Source organism: Rhamphochromis sp. 'chilingali' (assembly GCF_963969265.1).
Source record: "Rhamphochromis sp. 'chilingali' genome assembly, chromosome: 9".
Classification (NCBI taxonomy): Eukaryota; Metazoa; Chordata; class Actinopteri; order Cichliformes; family Cichlidae; genus Rhamphochromis; species Rhamphochromis sp. 'chilingali'.
The window spans coordinates 21,330,615-21,355,569 of NC_137936.1; the positions used below are offsets into that span (position 1 = coordinate 21,330,615).

Consider the following 24,955-nt stretch of genomic DNA (forward strand, 5'->3'; position numbering starts at 1 on the left):
GTGGTTGAATTTTCTCACAATTTTAATGGTTACATTAAAAAGTAAACAGCAGCTAAATTAAATGAATGATCAAACATAACCCCACTTTTTTTAATCTAGTCATGCGTGACCATGACTGGGTCTCCTGTGGACTGGGGCCCAGTTGGTAAACTGGACCCCGGGGGAGTGAAACTGGAGTTAGAAGCGTCTTGATTTTTTTACATTCAGGGACCCTTCAGTACCTGAAGTGTTGCGTCTTCCTCTAAATAGAAAAACTAAATTTATGGCAGTGACAAATCCCACGTGGCTCCTCAGAGATAAATAAAGCCAAACTAGATTCTTCTCCTGCTTCTCTGTTGCCTGGTGAGCGTGAGCGCGCACGGATCCACGGGCTGCTGATGAGAGAGAGAGAAAGAGAGAGCGGGCGTGGACGCGCCGGCCTGTGTGTGATTGTGGTGTTAGTGCTCGTGGTGGTGTGTATGTGTGTGGGAGCAGGAGGGGAGACTCTGCAGTGTCTTGGCAGCTGCATTAGTGCATCTCCCACCGTCCGCGATGCCTTCACGGCCAATGCCTGCCTCCTCCGCGTCCACTTGACGAGAGAAACCGAGATGAAGTCGTCGGGAAACTGAGCCTGACGTTCACACATTGCTCGCTGTATGCCCCGGAGACAGTCCGGAGCGCTTCATTCACGCAACGAGAGCCCGTGACGAAAATTTTTAATGGAAAATGGCGATAGGCGAAAGGTCTTGCAGCATCGTCTGCTTGCTATCTATCCAGATTATCTTCATTTTCAGCGCATCGTGGCCTGGAGCGCAGGGTCTCTTCCCCCAGCAATACACGTAAGTAACCCTCAGTGAAAACGCAGCCGGGCTCCGATGAGAGACAACTTTGGGCTTGACCACTTCGCTTTGCCACCAGGAGATACTCCAGTCACCCTGCATGCTTTATCTTCTGCTGTTATGTAATTTGACAGGGTTGGCGATTACATCAATGTAAAGGCAGGTTATTTAAAGAGCTGGAAGGTGTAGTCCACGCTATGATATATAGGGGTATATAGGTATATTTGTAGGGTTAAATGAGCAATCATATTTCAGTGTTCCTCCCAAGCAGAAGACCCCATACTGTAAGTGTTTGTACATCAAGTTAGGCAGAATTAGGAGCATCTGGCAAATGATTAATCCTCCCTATTACCATATGATGAGTTAGAGCCTTCATCTGATGTTCTGCACAAATAGGATCTGAGGGTTTTACCCAATGGACGACAGTGAATATTAACTTTGACTTTCCCAAAAACCTGTTTAAAAACAAAAAACAAACAAAAAATTAAAACTGCAAGGACGTACAGGGAAGTTTAAGGTGAGCTAGACTGTGGCTTTAATTAGTTGAGCTATTTGGAGAATTTCTATTTGACATGCAACATTAAGTCTGTGGAGTCATAAAACTGGTAAGGCTCTTTTCCTTGTTTCCCCTGTTGTTCTTGTGCTCCACTAAGTGCTAGATCTTTCCATGATGGCTTGAAAAAAAAAAATCATCAAACAGTCCTATCATTTCCTACAACCTCTTGAGGAAACCACACTGTGCACTGTACAACACAAGTACTCAAAGCTCAGGAGTAGCCTACTAGTACCATGCCTACTATCTAGCACAGCAGAAGAAAGGTGTGGATCTTACTGTGGCTTCTTGCTGAAGGCTGCATTCGAAATACCATTTCCCCTTGTTTTTCAATCAATCTCCTGCCCAGTTCTTCAATCCTAACCTTTAACCCGTTACAGTTAAGTACAGCTGGCACTTAACTTGAGACTATCTGGGCCCAACTCCAGGCTCAGCGATCGGGCTGCTCAGGAGGGAGGAACAGGCCAGATGGTCCACTCATCTCCAGGGCACATGCTGAAAAATTTCTGGCCAATCACAACTGGAGATATGAGGTTTATTTACCAATTAGAAAAGAGGGGTCTATTCTATAAACCAGTCAAGTGTGGGCGTGTGCATATGTGTGTGTTTTATGATGAAATGGGTTATTTCAAGCTGCTGCTTTCTCCTCCTCCTCCTCCTTTCTGCTGCTTTTTTCTGCTGAGTGCTCTGAAACAGCTCCATATAGTCTTGTGCCCTGGGTCGCTTCGGCTAAGCTAAATGAAGCGGTGTTGCGACGCTGTAGAACAGCTTCTCATTCCAATTAAGAATTAATACTGCAGCAGCGTGGATTTATACCACTTCTCCCTCTCTCGCTTTGCTCTTTCTCCTCCCACCCTTTCTGTCTTGATACGGCCTCTCCCTGCTGATAGATAGATAGATAGATAGATAGATAGATAGATAGATAGATAGATAGATAGATAGATAGATAGATAGATAGATACTACAAAAAATATGTGTTTTTATAGTAATAGCCTGCCATGCTGCAGGCATTGCAATCTGCCTTCCTCGTGTTCTGACATCTAGAACATCAATGGGGGAAAATCAAATATTTTTTTATGTTATTTTATTGCAGTTATTCTCAGACTGCAAAGGAGCTCATGACCTGTAAAAGTTTACATTAGAAATAAGTGTTTTGAGAACATTGATCAAAATGCCTTTGTTAAAGTACTCAAATTCAAATCGGAGGTACTTTCACTTTATTCAAGTACAACCTTTTTTTGTTCTGCATCAGATTTCAGCTTCTGTTATTTACTACTGCTATATTTGAAGCTTGACCATAATAAAATCATGCTAAAAGTATTTTGCTTAGTGGATGAAACTTTGCATAAACCTTGCCTATGGCACAGTGGGTCCCAACGTTTCTACAGCATACACAAATATTCTATACAAATCCCACAATCACATTTACTTTTACATTTAACACATTCATACTACAGAATTGAATGTCAGGTTAGAGTGGTGTGTCACAATACAATGAATCAGAGAGCTATACTATAATAATCATAGTGTATGTATGTTTGCATGAATAGCATGAATAAAACCTCCTGGAAGTATCATGGTTATATCGTTATTTTTGACTTATTTTGGCTGCAGCGATGAATTTAATGAAAGTCTAATATTATGTCATCACTAATATGGCACATATGACACCTTGAATGGGGCTGTTTTTCACAGCGAGTACTTTTGTTTTGGTGCCTTTATGTACTTTTTATGTACTTCACCTATCACTGCAAAACCATGTGTAATATGCAACACGTGGAGTTGTAACAGAGCAGAGAGGAAATCTTCTTTTAGTTAAATCCACAACGCTGATCTTTCTCTCAAGGCCACTGCTGGTGCTGCACTAGAACTCAGTGTCTCGAGTAGCTTTGTGTTTTTGCACAGCACATGAACAGACATTAAAGGAAGCAGGCCATGTGTTAACAAAGCCAGGTACTGTTGTCAAAAGACGATTTTTAGGAGCAGCAAGATATGAATAGAACTGAGCAAGCATCAGTAATGGCGGATAAGACAGTTTATGAGCAGCATAAAAAGAGGCGGGTTGCAAAGTGGCAGTCAGCTTGTCTCTGTCTGATTTAATTACTGATTTCCAGTAACCCAAACCATAGATAACCATAGATAGAAGGATAGATAGATGCTTTATGGCTTTTCCGTCTGCTCCTTATACCCCACCTATGGCTCAGCTGTTCCTCTCAACCTTTTGCTCTCTCTGCTGTAAGTGAATATGGGTCACATCATGTAGTGCTTCTCTATCTGTCTTCACAGTGTTGTGTGACTATAGCCGGTAACAGAGTAGAGGCACAAGAGTGCTTTGCTGTGTGGCCCCTGTACTTGGTTTTCTGATGTCCCACAGGGCTTAAGAGGAAGTGGAGCACACAGTCAAAAACTTTAGTGCTTCAGCGGCACTGAGTCACGGGGTCGAAGCTGCTCTGCAGTCATGTAACAAACCTAATTTAGACACAACTTTTTGAGGGCATTTTAACTGAAACTGTGAAGAAGGAAGCTTGGTGTCTTCAGTAAGCTATATGCCTTATTTCAGAAAGACATTAAAGTTACATTTTAGAAACAAATATTTCCTTTATGTGGAAAAAAAAAGTTAACTTTTAGTCGGTTTGTGGGTACAACTGGACACCAGTCCCCTATATGATTGCTTACTGTGCTGTCTTCAGCTAGTCGTGAGGAAAATGTGGAGAAATGCACAGTTGTCAGTCCAAAATGGTAGCATGAGAAAAGCTCAATTTTTGGAGCCGGTAGCAGCTGTTGTCAAAATTCGGATGTGCCAGAAACTCAGGATAGTATTCTCTCCACTGCAGTAAACCCGATCTGCAAAGATTTTCTAATAACACACAACAGACTAGCCGGCACAACAAAGTGTGCACTGTTTTTTTGTGTAAAGTAAATAAATAAAATGCTTTGTAGCATTTTCAGTAAAAAGTGTGATAAAAAAGTGTTTTTTTCCAGGTTTGAGTGTTGCAGAAAAGCCACATATTCATAATGCTGATTCTTTTTTTTTTAATCTATGAAGATTAACCCCACACATTTGTTTTAGCAAATGTCAAAACATCTGGGATGCAGATGGAGGACGTGTGTTAATGAAGCAGTCATGGCATCTGACATGCTTCAGCTTTGGGATTGCTCAGTGTGTTCATGATTGTAAACATGATATTGTTTTGCGCCATGTGACATTTAAGCAACCTGTAGGATTGCTGGGATTAATGTAACTGATTGCCCAATTTATAGGTGCCTTTTAAAGAAATCCTAGCATCTGCGACAAAGTCTTTTTGTCTGCATCTACTTTGCTACTCCTGCCTTTGGATTTGCTCCTTTTACAGTTTTAAATGAACGAGAAAGTAATCATTGCAACAGATTATGCATACAGAGTATCTATTTGTAGTCTGGGTTGCACTGACCAATCACATGCGAACGAAGCAATTTAGCTTTTAGTGGCTCTCCTCTAAAATGCATCTGCATTTGGAAGCAGTCAGTAATAATGACTGGTGCAACAGCAAGTGTTGACATGGCATGGATATCTGCTGGTTACACCGGAAGCCCTGAAAAATGGACCACTGCCTCCAAAGGCTGAGTCAGCAGACAAACTGACTGTTTTCCAGACTGATGACAAAGTAGCTAAATGCAAAAACAAACAAACGATATTTTAATAATATTCAAGATATTTTCAGTTAATCAAATTAATGTAATCCAGATTTAATAGCACCAGCAAATTGAGAACACTTTGGAACAGAGTGCATTTTAAAGGCTTTATTTAAAGCGTTAGATATTTTTCCGATTGCATCCCTCTATAGAGAGGGAAAAGGAAAGTGTGCATGCTGTTTCTCTTTTCCACAGCACGCCTCGCTTATTTCTACCACTGCCTCGAACGCCTCAAGGTAAAAAAGAAATTCACTTTCAAATGGATCAGTGTGAAGACATGTCAGGCATTCAGTCTTATAATAATCTTAAATGGGCCTTTAAAGTGATACTCTTGATGTTGCTGGATTTGAAAAAAAAAAAAGGTTATATCTTAGTTTCTATACACGGTTCCTGTAGCTGGGCACTTCCCAGAAACCCAGAAGTAAATTATCACTTCAAATAAAAGAATGTGAAAATGTCTCGCACCGTATTAAGAGCTGTCTGATCTTCATCAGGTCTGGGCGTCCTCGATTTCAGCTGGGCTAGAAAAAAGAAAGAAAAAGAATCCTTTGCAGCATCCAAAAAGCTGTCTTCCTGTGAATTCGGGCAGTTGAGTGAAGATTTGTGGCTTGTCCGACAGCAGAAACAAGTCCAACAAGACTTTAATCAGTGCTGTTGTCTTGTAACTCTGCTGGAAGCTGTCTGACTGATAATGAATCGACTCTCTGGGCACTTACAGGTCTGATTAATTGATTTCCTGGTTTGACTTATTTAGGTAGAAACTAAAATGAATATTTCATCTCCAGAAACTTTTCTTAAATCTGACTGAAGTGAAGTACAGGATTGCAGGGGAATATATAGTAAGATAGTCAGAGCATAACACAAATATTGTGTTGTATATTATATGGTATAATAACTATATAGTATATAGTTTAGTGTATAGTCTTTTAAAGCATATTTTTACATTTATGTAGTAATGGTTGACTGCAAAATTTTGAAGGAAACTGATTTTTATAATGCAGGATCCCTCTTTTGTTCAGGTAGGTTGTGTAGGATTGGGTGCCGCTTTGAAATCGCAGCTTGCGATGTGATTATGTCACAGTATTTATTATTTAAAATGGAAGAGCACATGCTGTGCTATATTTATGATATTGATTTAAGTGCAAAATTCTTATTTTAAATGAGTAGTTGAAGGAAGGCTGTATTTAGTTAAAATACATTTGTGGAATAGGATAACATATTTAGTCACCCTAAAAGAATTCAGCACACGTAGTAATGGAATATCTTGAATTTCATAAATCTGGTCCTTCAAGTGTTTTCCCCCTCCTTATTCTCTATTTGTGTTTCTCATTTGTAAAAAAAATAATAAATAAAAAATCTTCAATGTAATAAGTGCAGAAAAGTCCAACAATAATAATAAAAATAGTACTATGTACTTTGAAACTTGAGAGTCCAATCAGAGGTGTGAAATCAGAGGTGTGATCCAATCAGAGTAGTAGCAAATTCAAACTAATTTGTTGCTGTCCTTGATAACACTGCGCCAAACTCCAGAATTTACCCCAAATACAAAAGTTAGCTTTTAATTTAATTAATCCACCTGCAAGGTTTTTTTTGTACCTCCAACTCTTAATCAGACATCAGCCAGTGAACTGTGAGTTTCATATCCATTCAAACTGTAGAAGTGCTACATTTTAGCCACTTTATTACCTTGATGGCAAACATGATAGGTCTGTAAATAAAGTGATAATAATGTGACCATTTAGTATAAAGATATACTAATGTCTCATGCAGAAGGTTTCCTTAAGCTCTCCCTCAGTCTGCTCATATTTATCTACATGAATTCCATTTAGTAGGATTGTATGAAAACAACTGATAAATTATTTAGTGTGTTAGGCTTTGAATGTTAACGCTGCAAGGAACTGTGGAGCAGTATTATTCCTTTTCATTTCCTATTGTGTAGTTCAGTGTATCCTAAATGCTCAAGGAGATAAGAAAGGAAATGAAGCCCCTTTCCTTAGTATTTAGAGAAAAGAGTGACACTTAGATATTTCCATGTCGGTTCAGTCAGTTACAGTGGGGCAAAAAAGTATTTAGCCAGCCACCGATTGTGCAAGTTCCCCCACCTAAAATGATGACAGAGGTCAGTAATTTGCACCAGAGGTACACTTCAACTGTGAGAGACAGAATGTGGAAAAAAAATCCATGAATCCACATGGTAGGATTTGTAAAGAATTTATTCGTAAATCAGGGTGGAAAATAAGTATTTGGTCAATAACAAAAATACAACTCAATACTTTGTAACATAACCTTTGTTGGCAATAACAGAGGTCAAACATTTACTATAGGTCTTTACCAGGTTTGCACACACAGTAGCTGGTATTTTGGCCCATTCCTCCATGCAGATCTTCTCGAGAGCAGTGATGTTTTGGGGCTGTCGCCGAGCAACACGGACTTTCAACTCCCGCCACAGATTTTCTATGGGGTTGAGGTCTGGAGACTGGCTAGGCCACTCCAGGACTTTCAAATGCTTCTTACGGAGCCACTCCTTTGTTGCCCGGGCGGTGTGTTTTGGATCATTGTCATGTTGGAAGACCCAGCCTCGTTTCATCTTCAAAGTTCTCACTGATGGAAGGAGGTTTTGGCTCAAAATCTCACGATACATGGCCCCATTCATTCTGTCCTTAACACGGATCAGTCGTCCTGTCCCCTTGGCAGAAAAACAGCCCCATAGCATGATGTTTCCACCCCCATGCTTCACAGTAGGTATGGTGTTCTTGGGATGCAACTCAGTATTCTTCTTCCTCCAAACACGACGAGTTGAGTTTATACCAAAAAGTTCTACTTTGGTTTCATCTGACCACATGACATTCTCCCAATCCTCTGCTGTATCATCCATGTGCTCTCTGGCAAACTTCAGACGGGCCTGGACATGCACTGGCTTCAGCAGCGGAACACGTCTGGCACTGCGGGATTTGATTCCCTGCCGTTGTAGTGTGTTACTGATGGTGACCTTTGTTACTTTGGTCCCAGCTCTCTGCAGGTCATTCACCAGGTCCCCCCGTGTGGTTCTGGGATCTTTGCTCACCGTTCTCATGATCATTTTGACCCCACGGGATGAGATCTTGCGTGGAGCCCCAGATCGAGGGAGATTATCAGTGGTCTTGTATGTCTTCCATTTTCTGATGATTGCTCCCACAGTTGATTTTTTCACACCAAGCTGCTTGCCTATTGTAGATTCACTCTTCCCAGTCTGGTGCAGGTCTACAATACTTTTCCTGGTGTCCTTCGAAAGCTCTTTGGTCTTGACCATGGCGGCGTTTGGAGTCTGACTGTTTGAGGCTGTGGACAGGTGTCTTTTATACAGATGATGAGTTCAAACAGGTGCCATTCATACAGGTAACGAGTGGGGGACAGAAAAGCTTCTTACAGAAGACGTTACAGGTCTGTGAGAGCCAGAGATTTTCCTTGTTTGAGGTGACCAAATACTTATTTTCCACCCTAATTTACGAATAAATTCTTTACAAATCCTACCATGTGGATTCATGGATTTTTTTTTCACATTCCGTCTCTCACAGTCTAAGTGTACCTCTGGTGCAAATTACTGACCTCTGTCATCATTTTAAGTGGGGGAACTTGCAGAATCGGTGGCTGGCTAAATACTTTTTTGCCCCACTGTAGGAACCTTTCCAGGCATAAAAAGACGATTTGACTCCAACCTAATTATTTTAGTCATGAATTAACCTTTGTGTGGTAGGTGGACTGACAGTATAGAAGTAATTAGTGATATATCATCTCTAAACAAGTGCGTTTTCCCCTAAAGAACATTTTTAATGTTTTCAAAATAGCTGTCCCCAATGTCAGAGCATCAATGTTTACTTTTCTTTTATGGGCAGTACTTGTCAATTAGGGAAACTCCACATGGAGAGGCGGAGGAGGTGTTGAATTGAGGTCCGTGGCCCTTTCTCACATAACAAAGCACTCAAAACGGAGCAGCCCACTTCAGACAAATTCATGCTTCATTTGGGTTAAGGGAGGGAGCCTGCATGATGACCATTTAACCCACCCGTGTATCAGACGTATCCCAACATGAGTCATATGGTCTTTGTGCTAGGGAGCAGTTTGGACACCTTTAAATGTCTGATGTCTGTGTCCTGAAAACAAATTCTGAAAAATTCAGGGCTGCAGTAGATGTGTGAAAACAGCTAGAGATTTGTATATGCTGAATGCGTATGCAGAAAATCAAAATCAACAAAATCAGTAGGATGAAAAGTAGAGAAGGTTTGGTGCCATTTCTGTGTTTTACATATAGTGTATTTAAATGTTTTTCCCTTTCAAACACTATGTAACACCATCAAGGTCAAATTTAAGGTCAAACCTGATCATCACTGGCTTTTATTCCACAGTGTCCCAGGTTTTCAGTTTTGACTGCTTGTTTTGTGTTTCACCTTTAATTAAATATCGTCCGGTCTCATGTGAGGATTACACTGGATACATATTAGATTGGATCATGGACATACAGGGAATACTGTGTGAAAGTGAGCCCGAGAATACTCCTCCCAACAGTGTCTGTTTAAATCTGACAAATAGTGTCTCTGCTGTATTGATACGAGTATAGGTTTCTGTTTTTTGATCGAATAGAAAATAATGAATGAAGTTTTAGTTTATTGGGATTTCTTGGATTAACCAGTCCGCATCTTGAAACGTTACTAGGGAAGACACTGAGTATGTGAGTGTAGCTTGTAGTATAAAGCACTTTCTCCAAAAGTTGATTCTGTTCATCCGGACGTGGCGTTTTGTGGGAGAAACGTTTTGTCACTCATCCGAGTGACTTCTTCAGTCTCAGCTGACTGCAGGTTTCCCCAATCTTATAAACAGTAAGATTGCCCATTGTTCCTTCAGTGGGCTGGTGTCAGTCATTATGCAAATTTCATTGATAGTTTGTGGCTATAATGTTGCCTTTTAAAAGATATTCAAACACACATTGAGTTTTTCGAAATACAAAAACAAGAAAAGACAGATTTGTGCAGATAAGTTCAAAAACAATTACCAGTGATAATGTTTTTCTGCTTACTCTGCTGCATTGGAAGCCATTATAATTGCAGTGTGGATGCATATTTTTTAAACATATATCCAAACTATATAACAATTAAAGAAATAAATACTTATATTAAGTACAGACAAGCTTGCAAATCATATGCAATTACAGATGGTTGCAAGAGCGACATAAAAAACATCCACACTGACCAATAAAGCTGTTCTCTCGCTCTGTTGCTGCAAGAAAAATGAAGCATGTTTGCATAAAAGATGTGGTAATCTGTGTGCAGTTTCCTGCTATTTTTGTTACATCACTGATTGTTTCTGTGAAACAGATACACCTCTCTGTTTCATTTGTTTTGCATTGTGTGACAGTCAGCCTCCGGTGTTTATCCACAGGATGATGCACTGGGCCAGGCGTATCGAGCAGGAGATTGACAGAGTCTTTCAGCACATCACTGGAGCTCAGCAGTTGAAAGGGGTGAGTGTCTGCTTCTCTCATTCATCACAGTGTTGGATAAATTCAATAAGAAGTGCACCGAGCGGAGAGGTCAGCGCGCAAATTGACTGTAACTCCATTAAGTTGAAGATCCGCAGCTAAATAGGTGCAAAAAACCAGAAAACAGTCACAGTCTGTCTCACTTAAACCTCTTTGTTTCCTTGTTTGGTGGTTTTCTGGGATCCCTGCAGAGCCAATAACAAAAAATAATGTTTTCTCAGAGCAGCCATAAATCTTTCTCTTACATCTTTTCTCTTTAGCCGTTATTTTTAGTACATATACTCTGCTTTTAGACATTTTAGATACATAATTTTGTATTGCGTTGTGTTTACAATAATTATCAGTTTTGCGCGCACTGGATTATACACCTGAAAGTGAAAGAGATGCCTCAACACACACCTACAGTGGTTAGATTTAGAATATCTGAATTGAGCTTCATGAAATCAAGAGCTTTAATAACACCTACATTCATGAATACTAATTTAGGCCTTTCATGAGCTGATCATATAATAACTGTGTTAATATTGAAACTGTTCATTTTTGAACACATAACAGGTATTTTCCATTAAGCTCTGAGTTGGAAGTCATTAATGATTGATTTTTACATTACAGGTGCATTAGAGTAATCTTATTCCAGGGTCTTTTGATTCTGATTCTGTGCGTTAAATTCCATATTAAATGGTTCTAGTTCTGGTTCTAAACAATATCCAGTCAACTTGGATCTCAGATTCCAACTCTGCTTTTTCCAGCTGAAGGTTGGACATCAAAGTTTTTAGTGAGCATTGCTCATACAGAAGTAAATGATGAATTCCTAATAAATATTTTATACTTAGGATTAACTCAAAATAAAAGTTGTTTGTTTACTGAAATAAAAGAACATTTTAATGTGGAAATGTAGCTCAGTTGCACCCTAAAACAGTGTAAGCAAAAGGCTGAAAAAAAAACCCCCAAAAAACATTTCCACTGAAGGCTTTTTACAAAATGGGATTTTGATTTGTTACATTCACTGACTGCAGGTAAGTCCAGATTGTACTTGTTTTTATTTTTGTCTAATTGTTCACAGTGATCTGGTAGACTGTCATTAGGAGTGTATTCAGTTTTCTTTTACTTTTCATTTCCAGCATGTTTTCAACATTATTTAGTGTAACAGGTGGCTGGGAGGGGTTGTCCCTCTGAAGGCAAGTGCCAGAGACCAGGAACAAAGATCATCTGTAGGGGGCAAGTGATCCCTGCTCTGAGGAGATGTGTGGGGGCGTTCCCTCAGCAGAGAGCAGTGGCACGTGTCCTCTCTGTTTGTGTCACACCATAGCAGATGGTCAGCCTGCAGTAATGCCTTGATGTGAAACTCACTTGTTCATTCAATCCTCATTAATCCCGCCATGCTTTTAAAACACTGCAGATCTGTTCAAGATTGTTCTCCTTTGCTTAGAAAGTTTTCTCTTGGTGAGGAAACCGTTATTCACGTCAGGCATCATTTTAATTCCTAAACAAGGGGTTCAAATTTATAGATAACTACAGCTGTCACAGTTAGCTGGGTGTAGAGTGGTAACTTGAGGCCTAATTTGAGAGGCATGAAAGTATCAGTAAAATTCCAAAAACACTGGTTACCATGACACTTTGGGAATATAAGATCAGGAATCATCATGCGAATGATATGGTAATTATAAATAATGTTAAATAATGAAAGGACCATAAGTACACAGAGGAGAATATAAAAATGGGTGGGAAGTGGGGCAGAGCTGAAACAATTTAGGACAGAACGTAAAACTCAAAACAAGATATGAGAGACAATAACTAACAAAGTGAAACAACTAAACTAAAGACTGAGATAAGGAAAATCACAGAACATGAAACACTGATGAGGCTAAAACAATGAACCAATATACAAGAAAACTCAAGTACCTAAACTCTAATAATAAACTCTGTGAATACTGAATTCAGTTCAGTTCTTCTGAACCCCAAGGCTAACTAGAACTTGAATATAACTCTATTCTCACTTGACTTTAGGTTTCTAGTTCTTTCTGCTGGCAGAAACAGGAAAGAACTCAAACAAATCAGCATTTTTTTAGTCTTAAAGAAAGCCGACACATCTTTATAGGTCAAATTAAGACACCTTGTACAAGCCATCAAAAGTAATAAGGTTAAAAAGTCTGCAGCTCTCCTAGAAATTTTGTTGTTGTTTTGAGCTTAAATGCTAACGTGTTCACAATGGCAATGTTAACGTTGCTGTGGTCAGTTAGGTCTAACATCCTGACTGTCCAGTTCTTGCACCTTTCTGAAGTGACATTTTCATATGTTCCATACATTTCACTGAATAAAAAGGTGCTTCTATGAAATAGGTCACTTCAACATCTGCTATGTAAGAGTATTTGGTTCTTAAATCAGTCAAAATGGCAGCTCATTCCAGAAAAGAACGAAGGACGATGTGACTCTGTACCGACAAGAAGTATCAGTATGTTAGCACAATAACACTGGCTATGTAGCATAAACAACAGATGATAATGGGATTGTTATGAGTTTTATATATAATTGCACAAAGCAAATCAATATGGGGAAAACAGAACCTTTTCTTTATCATGGTAAATTACTAAATTTATTGTCTTTTAACCATAGATGTCAAAATTTTTAGTGGATATCCATTAAGACTTAGTGCTATTTCAGTTTGAACTTGTGTTGAGGACCAGCAGCTTGTATGCAGAGGGGAAAATAAGCATTGAACGTGCCAACATTTTCACACTAAACATTTTTAATGGGGCTATAGATGTGAAATTTTCTGATGTAATCTAGACATAGAAAGAAATCAAAACAAATAAGTCCAAAAAGGAACTTATGTGTAATAAAGTGGAATGACACAGGTATAAATTGTTTTATCAAAGCCAACCCCCCCCCCCCCCCCCCCCCCCCCCAAAAAAAAAAGCCCCAGCTGCTATTTTAAAAGCAGGCCTACCCCATATTCATTTGGAATATTAGAGGCTTCAGTCCTATTTGATGGCCCATGAAAAGGTTTTTCTTTGGCACGGTGTCACATAAGAAGCATCTCTTTATGAGTAAAAGCAAAAAGCTCTGTCAAGACTGTAGTGACCGTATTGTTGCAAAATGTACTGATAGTGTTGGATATGAATGTTGCAGTGAGCACTAAGGCTGGGAATAAGAACCACTTCTTATAGTAGTTCAGTTTCTGTTCCTGTTTCTAAAGTAGAATCACTGTGGCGATTGCTTTAAAGTCTCTTTGTGCTGTTGGTTTTGTTTTCATACCTAAATACTAAGAGAAAATCATATGTGTGTCCCCATGAAGCTGATAGATCGACCCGATCAATCACCTGACTTGCATTTCATCTCAATAGCCCTATTAGAAATATATTTAATGAGGAAAATGCTACCAGGTTCAATACTTATGTTCCTACATGGTTGTTGTCTATGTTTTACCCACATAATGCGTGTCCTCAGTGGTGCTCCTTGATGGATTCTACACAAGACCTAGTTCTTCACAGACAGCACAGTTCACAGAAACACCCATTGCTGCATGTTCCCATCTGTGCAGCATGGGCCAGTAAAGCATCTGGTCAGTATTCAACATTTGGGACATTTTAAAGTTAGGGAAGAAAGCTAATTTTAGTGGAAAAGTCCTCTTGCAGTCTGTATGTATGCTTGCCAAACAGATTCATCCAGAGCACTGCGTTTCTTTTTGGCTTATCTTAATTCTTTCTCCGACATCTTTGCATGTGGGATAGATAAACCCGTTCAACTGCCTGTTAATGCAAATATCTAGCCAATACCAGCCAATAACATGGCAGCAACTTGATGCATTTGGTTCATGTAGACTAAAGGTGACCTGTTAAAGTAGTAGCTCTCTGGTTGAGAAATGTCTTATTGATCAGAAGTCAGAGGTTAAACACTCTGTGCTAATAAGAAGAGTCAAAAATAACTAAAAAAAACAAACAAATGTTGAAGCAGATGGTCTACAGCAGCAGACGACCACACCATCTAAACTTCACTGTACTCAAATGGCTTCAATCTGTGACAAAGTGGATGAGCAGTTGCAATGCTCTCCATTTGTCCGGCATCTCCTGGTGTAGGTGTCCTGAAGTGGGGGGAGAGCAATCCTGCAGCAGCGTTCTGCTGTACGGATCACCCTCTGAAGAGCTTTTTGGTCCTAACACAGCTGTTCCCAAACCAGGATGTGAGGTTCTGTGTGAGGATGCTCTCCACAGCGCCTGTATAGAAAATCCTGAGGATCTTTGGAGAGACCCTGAACTTCCTCAGTTGTCGTAGGTGGTACAGGCGCTGCCTAGCCTTTTTGGTCTGGACCTGAATGTGGGCAGACCATGTCAGGTCTGAGGAGATGTGGACACTGAGATATTTGAAGGACTGCACCCTCTCCACTGGAGCTCCATTGATGATAATGGGCTTGTAGTCTCTGTGCTGACTCCTTCTGAAGTCCACCACCAGCTCCTTGGTCTTGCCAACATTCAGTTGGAGATTGTTGTCCTGGCAACATGATGCCAGATTCTTCACTTCATCCATGTAGGCCGCCTCATCGTTGTTGGAGATGGCGTCCAACACCACTGTGTCGTCAGCAAACTTGGTGTTGGAGCTGTGGGTGGCCACACAGTCTGAAGTGTAGAGGGAGTAGAGCAGTGGCGAGAGGACACATCCCTGTGGCGCTCTCGTGTTGATGGTGATGCTGTTGGAAATGCACTTACCCATCCTCACCACCTGAGTTCTGCCAGTGAGGAAGACAAACACCCATGCACACAGACGGCTCTTGACTGATTTTCACAGTTCAGCATCAATCATCAAAATGCATTTTGAGAAGAAATTTATTTTGAGCGGAGAAAAGCTGCGTGCAAAAAATGTATTTCAGCGTTTGCTATTATCCACACACACACACACACAATAGCAGCCACTCTTGCTCAGTTTTTGCATTTGCGCTTGCTCGCAATGTGCTGCTTGCGCTCTCAACATTTCTGCCCGTGCGCGTTCAACTCTTTCTGTACACCGTTATATTTGTGTCACAAAACCAACCAAACCAATCACAGACTTGGATGCAAAAAAATCTGACTGGCTCGTTTGAGTTTTGGACGAAATGGATTCTGGGATATTGCATTTCGTCATTTCAAGCTGATTGGAGACCAAAACAGCCAATCAGATTTTTTTTTACATCCAAGTCTGTGATTTGCTGATTTTGTGGCATAAATATAACGATGTACAGAAAGAGCTGAACGTGCACGGGCAGAAATGTTGATAGCGCAAGCAGCACATTGCGAGCAAGCGCAGATGCAAAAACTGAGCGAGAGGGGCTCAGTTTTTGAGTGTATATGGATAATAGCAAACACTGAAATACATTTTTTGCACGCAGCAATGAATTTTGTTCACTCAAATTTAGCTTTTCTTCGCTGTAAATAAATTTCTTCTCAAAATGCAGCACTTGCACCTGCAAATTTGTTTTACATGCGCTCAGAATAGTGGCACAAAAATAACGCCATAGGTTTGGCCCCAACAGCACACATTGACACAGAAGTCACCAACCTTTGTCTCTCAAAACTAGGCGCCTGCTAATGCCTGTCTATCTGCTGTCTCCCTATCTCGTGTCCTTGTTGCACATTTCTTCGCACACTGTGTTCTCCTTTCTGTCGCCTCTGCTTCTCACATACACATCTGACTTATTCTCCCAATTCTGTGTGTGTTCTCTATGTGTGAGTGTTTAGCAGCTTGACCTATGGCCTACTTAAATGAATAACGAATATAATGCTTTACTATCGTTAATACAACTAAATCCCTAATACTACAATAATCTATTCTTACAATATAGTAAGTCTCTGCCAGGCTCAGATGAGAGAGGAGAGGCGAGCTGAGTTACCAAATCAATGTATTTTTTGTTTTGTTAATTAAGTTTGGAGGGGACGTTTTGTTAAGTTTCATGTAGGATGGGGTTCACTGTAAATAAATTGCTCACCTCTGGAAACCCGAAATGTCTGCTGAGTCTGCTTCCCTACCACCTTCCTTGACGTTCGAGTCTGACTACTTTACACAATCCTATAGAGCACCTTAGAGATGTGGTGGACCAGGAAAATCTCATCATGGATGTGTACCTGACAGATCTACAGCAACTCTTTGATGCTGTCATGTCAATATGAACCAGAATGTTTTCAGTACCTTGATGAATTAGCGCCATTAAAAATTAAGGCAGAAGGCAAAAGGGCCTAAACCAGCACTAGCAGTGTGGCCACGATTTAAGCTCTAACAGAGCAGAAATGATTCTAAGACAAATATTGTGGAAGGTATTGCTCCTAAATAAAATCATTACTCAATACAGCTCCACCCACTATCCATCCAGTGTGATTCCCAGATGTCTCCCACTGACCTGTAAAGTTTCCTTGTGTACTTTCTGTGGCTGTACCAAAGCTGTACGGCAGGTGCTCTGAATTTAACTTTCTCTGTGCGGCCTAATTCAAATTCAGACCCTGCAGAGAAAAGCATTAAGAGCGTCATTTGGGTGTATCAAGCTTAAGACCCCCATGTGTATAACATGCATCTAATTTGTAGAAAGTCCGCTGTGTGATACAAATATGCCTTTTTAATTTAAGCATAAATTAACTCTAATGTAGATTACTTTCTATATGTTTTTTATGACATGGTGATGATTGCTCATAAAATTACTTTGGGCGCTTCAGTGTGTTAACACAGTGTTCATAAATACTTATGCATGAATGGAGACATCTTAGAATTGGACTGTACACGCAGACACAGCAAGTGCGCCTTCAATGAACAGATGAGCTTTCGCATATTGTCGAGCTTTGAATCTTACAGCTCTGTCTCAGACACTCTGTCAGTGTCCTTTTTTATTCTGCAGGTTCATGAAAAAAACGATTTATTCATAGATAACGTATCTCTGGAAAAGTCAGCAGGAGTGAGGTTTGCACTCGATGCACATGTTGCACGTTTTTAACAGCTGTCCATTCAAATTTTACAGATATACAATGAAGAAAGGCGTCGGTTTAGTCTGGTGAAGAATCAGCCTCGCAAGATTGTTGAAAAAGTGGCCTCGGATATTGAGAAACTTCTGGCTAAAAAGCGCAAAGCACTTGATGTAAGTATGTTTCCTCAAGTTTTATATTTTTGTCTTGTGATTTTTAAATATTAATTTCTTAATGCCATAATCATACGATGTTGCTTTAAAAAACGTGTAAAAGAAACGCCTTACTTATCACAACATAAAATAATCTGGTCCTTCTCATTTTTCTAATATTAGATAAATACAATCTCAGATGCACAGCAACTCGTGACATATTATGCCGTGTCCTTATTTAATTACCAAAAATCAAACTGCAGAATTAGTGTGTGAAAGTCTAACAAGACATTTACTAAATCTAAGGGAGTTAAGAGGTGTTGATAATCAAATATACCCAGTTAACATCATCAAGTATGTGCACCTCTCTGAAAGAAAAAGATCTATCAGTTTGCTGGTCTGGAGCATTCAGTTGTGTGTTAGCACAGTGCCAAGGAGGAAAAGATTTCAGCAATGATCTCAGAGAAACAATTATTGCTGCTGCTGTCAATCTGGGAAGGATTATAAAACCATTTCCAATATAGCGAGAAATGTTATTCACAAAGGTAAAAGCCTCAAAACAGCTGCCAATCTTTGCTGGAGTGGTGAATTTGCTGGGGTGGCTGTAGCTCAGGAGGTAGAGCAGGTCATCTACTGATCGGAAGGTGGTTCGATCCTTGGCTCCTCCAATCTGCATGCCAAGTATCCTTGGGCAAGATACTAGCCCCGAGTTGCTCTCCAATGCATCCATCGGAGCTCTGAGGTCTTAACACTGGCTGCCTGTCCGTCAGAGGATAGACTTTAAAGTTCTGATACTAAAGTTCTGATACTGGTCTATAAAGCTCTCAATGGTTTAGGACCAAAATACATCAGTGACCTCCTGACCCAGTATGAACCTTCCAGATCCCTCAGGTCATCTGGATCCGGTCTTTTATCAGTTCCCAGAGTCAGAACCAGACACGGAGAAGCTGCATTCAGCTTTTATGCTCCATATATCTGGAACAAACTCCCAGAAAGCCTCAGATCAGCTGAAACACATTATTTAAATCCAGGTTGAAGACTCACCTGTTCTCAGCTGCATTTGAATAAAACACCAAATCCACACTTTTAAGCTTAAATTTCAAAACTTACATTTTAACTACTGATTTTATCTACTGTTCTGATTTTATCTACTGTTTTTTTAATCAATTTTAAATCATGCTTTTTATTTGTTTTTGTTTTTTAATGTCTCTGTAAAGCACTTTGAATCACCTTGTTGTTGAATTGTGCTATATAAATAAACTTGCCTTGCCTATGAATGAATGTGTGTGAATGTACTTAGAAAGTACTAAGTGCTTGTGAGAATGGGTGTGATTGGGTGAATGTGGCATGTTGTATAGAGCGCTTTGAGTACTCCGGGAGACTAGAAAAGCGCCATATAAGAATCAGTCCATTTGCCTGAGCAAAGCTTAGAGAAACTGCGACAGTTAGCATTAGTACATTTGAGAAAAGTACATTTTGTTTGGAGGGGCTGCCAGGACAAAGCCTCCTCTCTCTAAAATGAACAGCATGGCTTAGGGTTGGACAGCTGCATCTAAACAAACCATAAGGTCTTTGCAACATCATTTGTATAAACCAGAATAAAGTGGAGATTTTTGCACATAAGTTAGAGCACCATGCTTAGCAAAAACAAAATACAGAATATCAGCAGATTATAGTTACTTAATTTTATAACCTTTTAAAGAACAGATGATTTTTTAATCAAATTTTAATTAAATTAAATTTATAAATTAAACTCTTTATACCTAAAACCTTAGAAATGATAGAGGGTGAAGTTTATTTTCACATGGCTACATGCAATCCATTTCTCTGTCCTTTTGTACAATGCTGTTTGTGCAAAACCTAAAAAAAAGTTTTGTAAAGATATGACCTACAGATACAAATGTTACTTGCTTATAGCGCACATGCAAGCAAAGACAGAAAAGTTAGATTGAGAACCCATTTCATGTCCTGCAAAATGCAGGACCACAGTATCATTTACAAACACCAGTTAACACAAGTCTGATTAAGTCTGTCTAATTGTGACCTTCCCCCAAAATCATCTGATTAGAGAAATTGAACATTGCTTGTCTAATGTGGCTGTGTCTCTGTAGAGGTTAGCCAGTGAAGCAGAGCGGCTCCAGCGGGAGCATCTGTGGCAGGATGAAATCAAGGTAAGTCTCAATAACATTATATTCTCAGTTTAAATTAGAAATATAATGTTACTCAGTTTATAGCTTTGATAGTTGTGCATGTAGCCAATTCAGCTCCATTTCTTTTACTTTCCATTTCCAAATGTGTTTTTTTAATTACTTGTAAGGCCTTGGTGAGTTTTTGTTTTCAACGTATTCGTCTTTACTTTTCTTCATAAGGTTTTTTGTGTCTGTAGTGGATTTGAGTCAATCTATAGTAATTTCAAGGGGAAATTATTTTTTCAAAAAAATTATATGTTTGAAATACTTGAAAATGTGTCAATTAAAAAATTAGGGAAACAATACAGTGTATTACAATAATATATATTATTGTAATCACTGTATTGTTTCCCTAAAAAAAGCACATGTCATTATACTTGTCATCACACATTTCCTCACATATTAGAAACGGTACAATTTTATCTTGAATTCACTGAATAAAATAATTCAGGGGTATGTTCTCAGCCCTGTGTCTCTAAACGGGATGACCTGAGAAAGAAACATTTACACCAGGCAGCTGAGTGGATCCCTCTGCGCTGCGCTCGTCTGGCTGAAACAGATGACTGAGTACACTCAGCCGTGTGGTTCTTTTGAGTCCTACACACATTGGCATTCCACTTTTCCACTCGGTCTGCTTCATTTCCCCGACAAAATGAGACGGGATTAACCTCATCCTCTCACATGGGTTCTCACGTCCTTCTCAGAGGCACTGAATTCCCCTGTGATTTCAAAGGACTACATGTTTTTGCTCATCCGCTACAATCTGAGTAGACACTGTTGCCTTAGGCTCCCAGTTAGATTTCCACGTCTGAACTGGCCGTTGTTTTCGTTTCTTCTCTGTTTTTGAATGTAGGCAAAGTGATTTGATCATCAGAAGATGGTACACTGTTAACATAAAGGGAAGGACATGGCCACGTAGGCTGGAGTTTTTAAATGATGATCAATACTACGAGGCCGAAAGTGTGCCAAGTAAATAGCCCCCACACCATTACACCATCACCATTAGCCTGGATATGCTGTGCATTCAAAGATGCTCTTTCCATCTCTGTAAGCTGAGTCCGGTTGTGGCAGATGGCTGCTACTAAATGAGCATAGTTATGTCAGAGATTTGTTCTTGTTAAAAGGGAGTTTTTCCTTCTCACTGTTGCCAAGTGCTTGCTTAAAGGGAGTCGTTTGATCATTGGGTTTTATCTCCATAATTGTGGGAGCTTTACCTTAGTGTAAAAAGCACCTTGATGGGACTGTTTTTGTGATTTGGTGCTATATAAAGTCTGAAAGTAAAAAGGCCTTATCAGCAAAGATTAGCAATTTTACTCTTTGGGTTTTTTAAAAATAAATATTTGTATAGAGATGGTGTTGTTTCCACTTGTAACCAGTATGTATGCTAAGCTGAGCAACCCAGCCTGCTTAGCGTGGAGCTCTATATTTAGCAGAGGGATATAAGAGTGATACCCATCTTCTCATCTGTCTCTTAGCAAAGATAGGAACAAGCATATTGTTATACATAAAGGTGGCATGATGAGAAAGAGACAGACTGAAGAGACGATCTGAGTAAATCCTAAACGTCTCCTTTTTTATCATATATGAATGAAACTATCCATTATCGCTGCTGACAGATTAATGTTAGAAGAAGCAGAGCTCATAGGAGAAGTTAACATGCTGGATGAGCAGCATCATTTCTTTGGACTGACTGAAAAAGAACACTGACTGATAGCTCGGTGTTTTCAGAGGTGCTAAAACTTTATATTACTAACAACAGGATGACTAACGGCAGACTGATGGAGTTGTCATGTTAAGCTCGATTTAGGCTAAGGCGCTCTTTGGAGATCAAATCTGGTAATCAGAACAGGCCAAAAATAGGAACACATCCACCTCAGTGTAGATGTCACGCGTACTCTGAAGTAAAGACAGTAACAGATGGTGATGCTCCACACAAGCCTAACAGCCTGTCTACTGATTTGTAATGTGAGAGTGCTGAACAGAAAACAGTACCGAACAATAGGAAACATTTGGTGGTTACAGCATCACAAATGCAGCTTTTCCTTTTTTTTTAAATGTAGTTTTAAACTAAAGACTTCTGTACTTTTTTTGGCTGCTGTTTAGATGAAAGTGTTACTTTGGAAAGCTCTTGTGCTTTTTGTTAACATTTTATGGATGGAGGAATCATTTTTTGGGCTGTTACTCCTCTCTGGGAAAAAATGTTTTGGATCCGTGCATCCAGCTTGGGGTCTCGGAACAGCTGGTGCCTGTCCCCCCCCAGCTGTGACTGGGCAAGAGGTGGGGTACACCCTGGAGAGGGGCCTGACCGAGAGAGACAGAAAACAACACAGTCTCAAATCCCTGGATTCAAACTGCTTCTATTTGAGGTGCTCATTGGAAAAGATACACATGAGCTAAGTCACGAAAGAACGTCATGATTTATCAAACAGGATTCTCTAGGTTTTGGGCACAGCCATGTTCCTGGGAGTCTGGTTGTTGATTGGTGTGTACCAGTTTGTTGTGTAGGATGAGAGTCTTCCTAAAACTGATCAATGGTGGTTCAGAGGAGATCTGGGTCATTACATCATCACTCCCAATAATACCCCAATTCCTGTCATTATATGTTTATTTGTCTCTCCCTCTGTACTGCATGTTTTCCCCCAAGACTAATTCATGTTTTATTAGTTTTGGAACTAATAAGGTTTGTGTGTCCAGGTGTTGGATAGTGTTTCTATATCTATGTTCCTGAAAACGCTATTTCCTTAGATTTAGCCTCACAGTCCTTTTCCTGGGTGCAGACTGTCCTCACTCATTAGATTTGAGCAAAAGGGACATTTTCTTTAAGCCACTTTGGGTGAAAGCTGCTGGCGTGTACCATAATGTTTCTATCTGTTAATTTTCTAAATACAGATGTATGCAAAGTCCCTTTATTCTCTTTAAAGGTTATAAGATATAAGAATTTTATTTTCTCCCTGCTGTACACTAAAATAATTTAAAATTGGGATTGATTTTATTTTAAAAAACATGATCCAGATTAAGACAAACAATCTTTTTCTGAATAATGTGTTTGAAAAAAACAAATATTTCTTTTATAATTTAACAGTTTTCTTCCCTTTGACCCAGTTATACACCTGCTTAAGGGGGACTGAAAAAGCCTCCATAGCACATCCTTTGGTCTGTTTAAATACTGTTTAATGTTGTTAGTTAACGTCCATTCAGTCAACGACAATAGAAAATCATTAGGTGGCATTACATGGTCTATAGTCATGGGATTCAGTGATTCAACATGTCTGCTAACATTGTCTCTGCATCTACATTTAACTAAGAGCAACAACTATAACAAGGCTTGCCTGCTGAAATGCATTGGGGGGTTTTTTGGGGTTTTTTTTTTGAGGTAAACCTGACCGTCCTATAAGAATAAAGGCATTTTACAGTATTTGAAATGAGACTGCCTTGGAACTTTTTGATGATTTATCCACAAAAGCATGTTGAAATCCTACCATGAATAAAAAAAAGCATTTCAGCAAGTTCCTGAAACTTCAGACAATATAGAAAACATTTCTGACCATCCAGCTAGTTATCAGCACACGTACGGCATCCATGCTCGTACGGGGGTTGTATACAGGTATGAGTGACTTGCATGTCTGAGAATGTGAACGATAAATACAGATTTAGTAGGAGTATGCACAACTCTAAATCATGAACATGTATAGGTAGCTTGTCCACTTTTTATAAAATATAAAGAACAGAGAAGGTCACTCTTACAGATAGCTGAAAGAAACTCATCTCAGAGTGAATGTTCACAAGTGTACTCATCAGTGAGTGGCCTTGTTTATTTCAGCAGCATCGGACCACATTTAATTCTGTATATAATTTTAAAAAATATTACTTAAATTATTAAAAAGACATTAATTTGTTTTTTTGTTTGTTTGTTTGTAAACAAGGTTGTAGTATTTAAAAAATGCAGTTTTGGACTTTCGATGGGCATCATTTTAAATGAACATACATTCTAAGTAGTGGCTACGCTTATGAAGAACTGTGCAGAGACAGACTTGACACATGCATGCATATGATTACTTGTCCTCAAACTGTTTCACAGTTGCAGCCTCTTCATATCTCCATCTGTTCTCTACTAGGAGCTGGACATGGCTTATTATGATTCCAAGGCAGAGCTGGATTATGTGAGTAAGGGACAAATAAACTGAACTTTTATTAAAAAAAAACTAAGTACAGTAGTACCTTGGTTTATGAGTATGATTCGCTGTTGCTCGCAAACCAAAACCCTCGTATGTCAAAGAGAATTTTCCCCATGAGAAATGATTGATGGACCGCTCCGAGCTCCCAAAATATTCACATAAAAATCATTTTTAAAGGTATTTTCTATATAAGTAACTGACTATGAGTTTTTTGCTCATTACTCGTAGGTCAAGTTACTCGCAATCCGAGGTTCCACTGTATTTGGCTTACACTTACTTGACCTAGCCTGAATTGACTCAACTACAGTATTAATATTAGGGAGAGAAATGTGTTTGTGCTTCATGTGCTTGTCCTCCTGTTCATGTAGTATTCCATGGATGGAGAAGGAGAGGTGGAAAATCCCTCTCACATCAAGCTGGAGTTTGTGTATGACCCAAACTTCAAGAATAATGTCAACTATTCCTACACAGCTGTTCAGATTCCCACGGATATTTATAAAGGAGGTAAGTAGAGTCCCCAGTCTGTAAAGACATGTTTGCAATTAGCTTAAGGTTAAGGTGTGTATTTAAAATATTTCACTGTTTGTTGATTAGCTCCCGTCATTCTAAACGAACTGAACTGGACGCAGGCGTTGGAGAAAGTCTTCATGGAGAATAGTCGAGAGGATCCGTCACTGCTGTGGCAAGCATTTGGGAGCGCGACAGGAGTCACTCGCTATTATCCAGGTAGGTTTTAGTTTTTAGGTTCCAGCTGTCAGGTAGGAGGTGAATAAGCCAAAGTCAAAGTAAATACTATGACGTGAATATTTTCTTCTGTTTTTTTTTTTTTTTTTTTGCAGCAACACCCTGGAAAGCTCCTGATAAAATTGACCTGTATGATGTCAGGAGGAGGCCCTGGTATGCGCTCCAGCTTTAAACATGTTTACATGTGGGCTGCATGCATTGGATTGAAGCAGATGAAGTTTTG

At 39.5% G+C, this 24,955-nt stretch overlaps 1 protein-coding gene across 1 annotated transcript in view; it reads left to right on the forward strand.

The window, feature by feature from the left end:
• The first annotated feature begins 472 nt into the window (after positions 1-472).
• The window catches only part of cacna2d2b (calcium channel, voltage-dependent, alpha 2/delta subunit 2b), a 42,790-nt gene continuing 18,307 nt past the window's right edge, over positions 473-24,955 (forward strand). The window contains exons 1-8 of the mRNA XM_080892043.1: positions 473-818; positions 10,456-10,537; positions 17,529-17,645; positions 19,736-19,795; positions 23,929-23,973; positions 24,357-24,492; positions 24,583-24,714; positions 24,828-24,885. Coding sequence (XP_080748169.1) covers positions 706-818; positions 10,456-10,537; positions 17,529-17,645; positions 19,736-19,795; positions 23,929-23,973; positions 24,357-24,492; positions 24,583-24,714; positions 24,828-24,885 — 743 coding nt within the window. The 5' untranslated portion in view covers positions 473-705. The remainder of the gene's footprint in view (positions 819-10,455; positions 10,538-17,528; positions 17,646-19,735; positions 19,796-23,928; positions 23,974-24,356; positions 24,493-24,582; positions 24,715-24,827; positions 24,886-24,955) is intronic.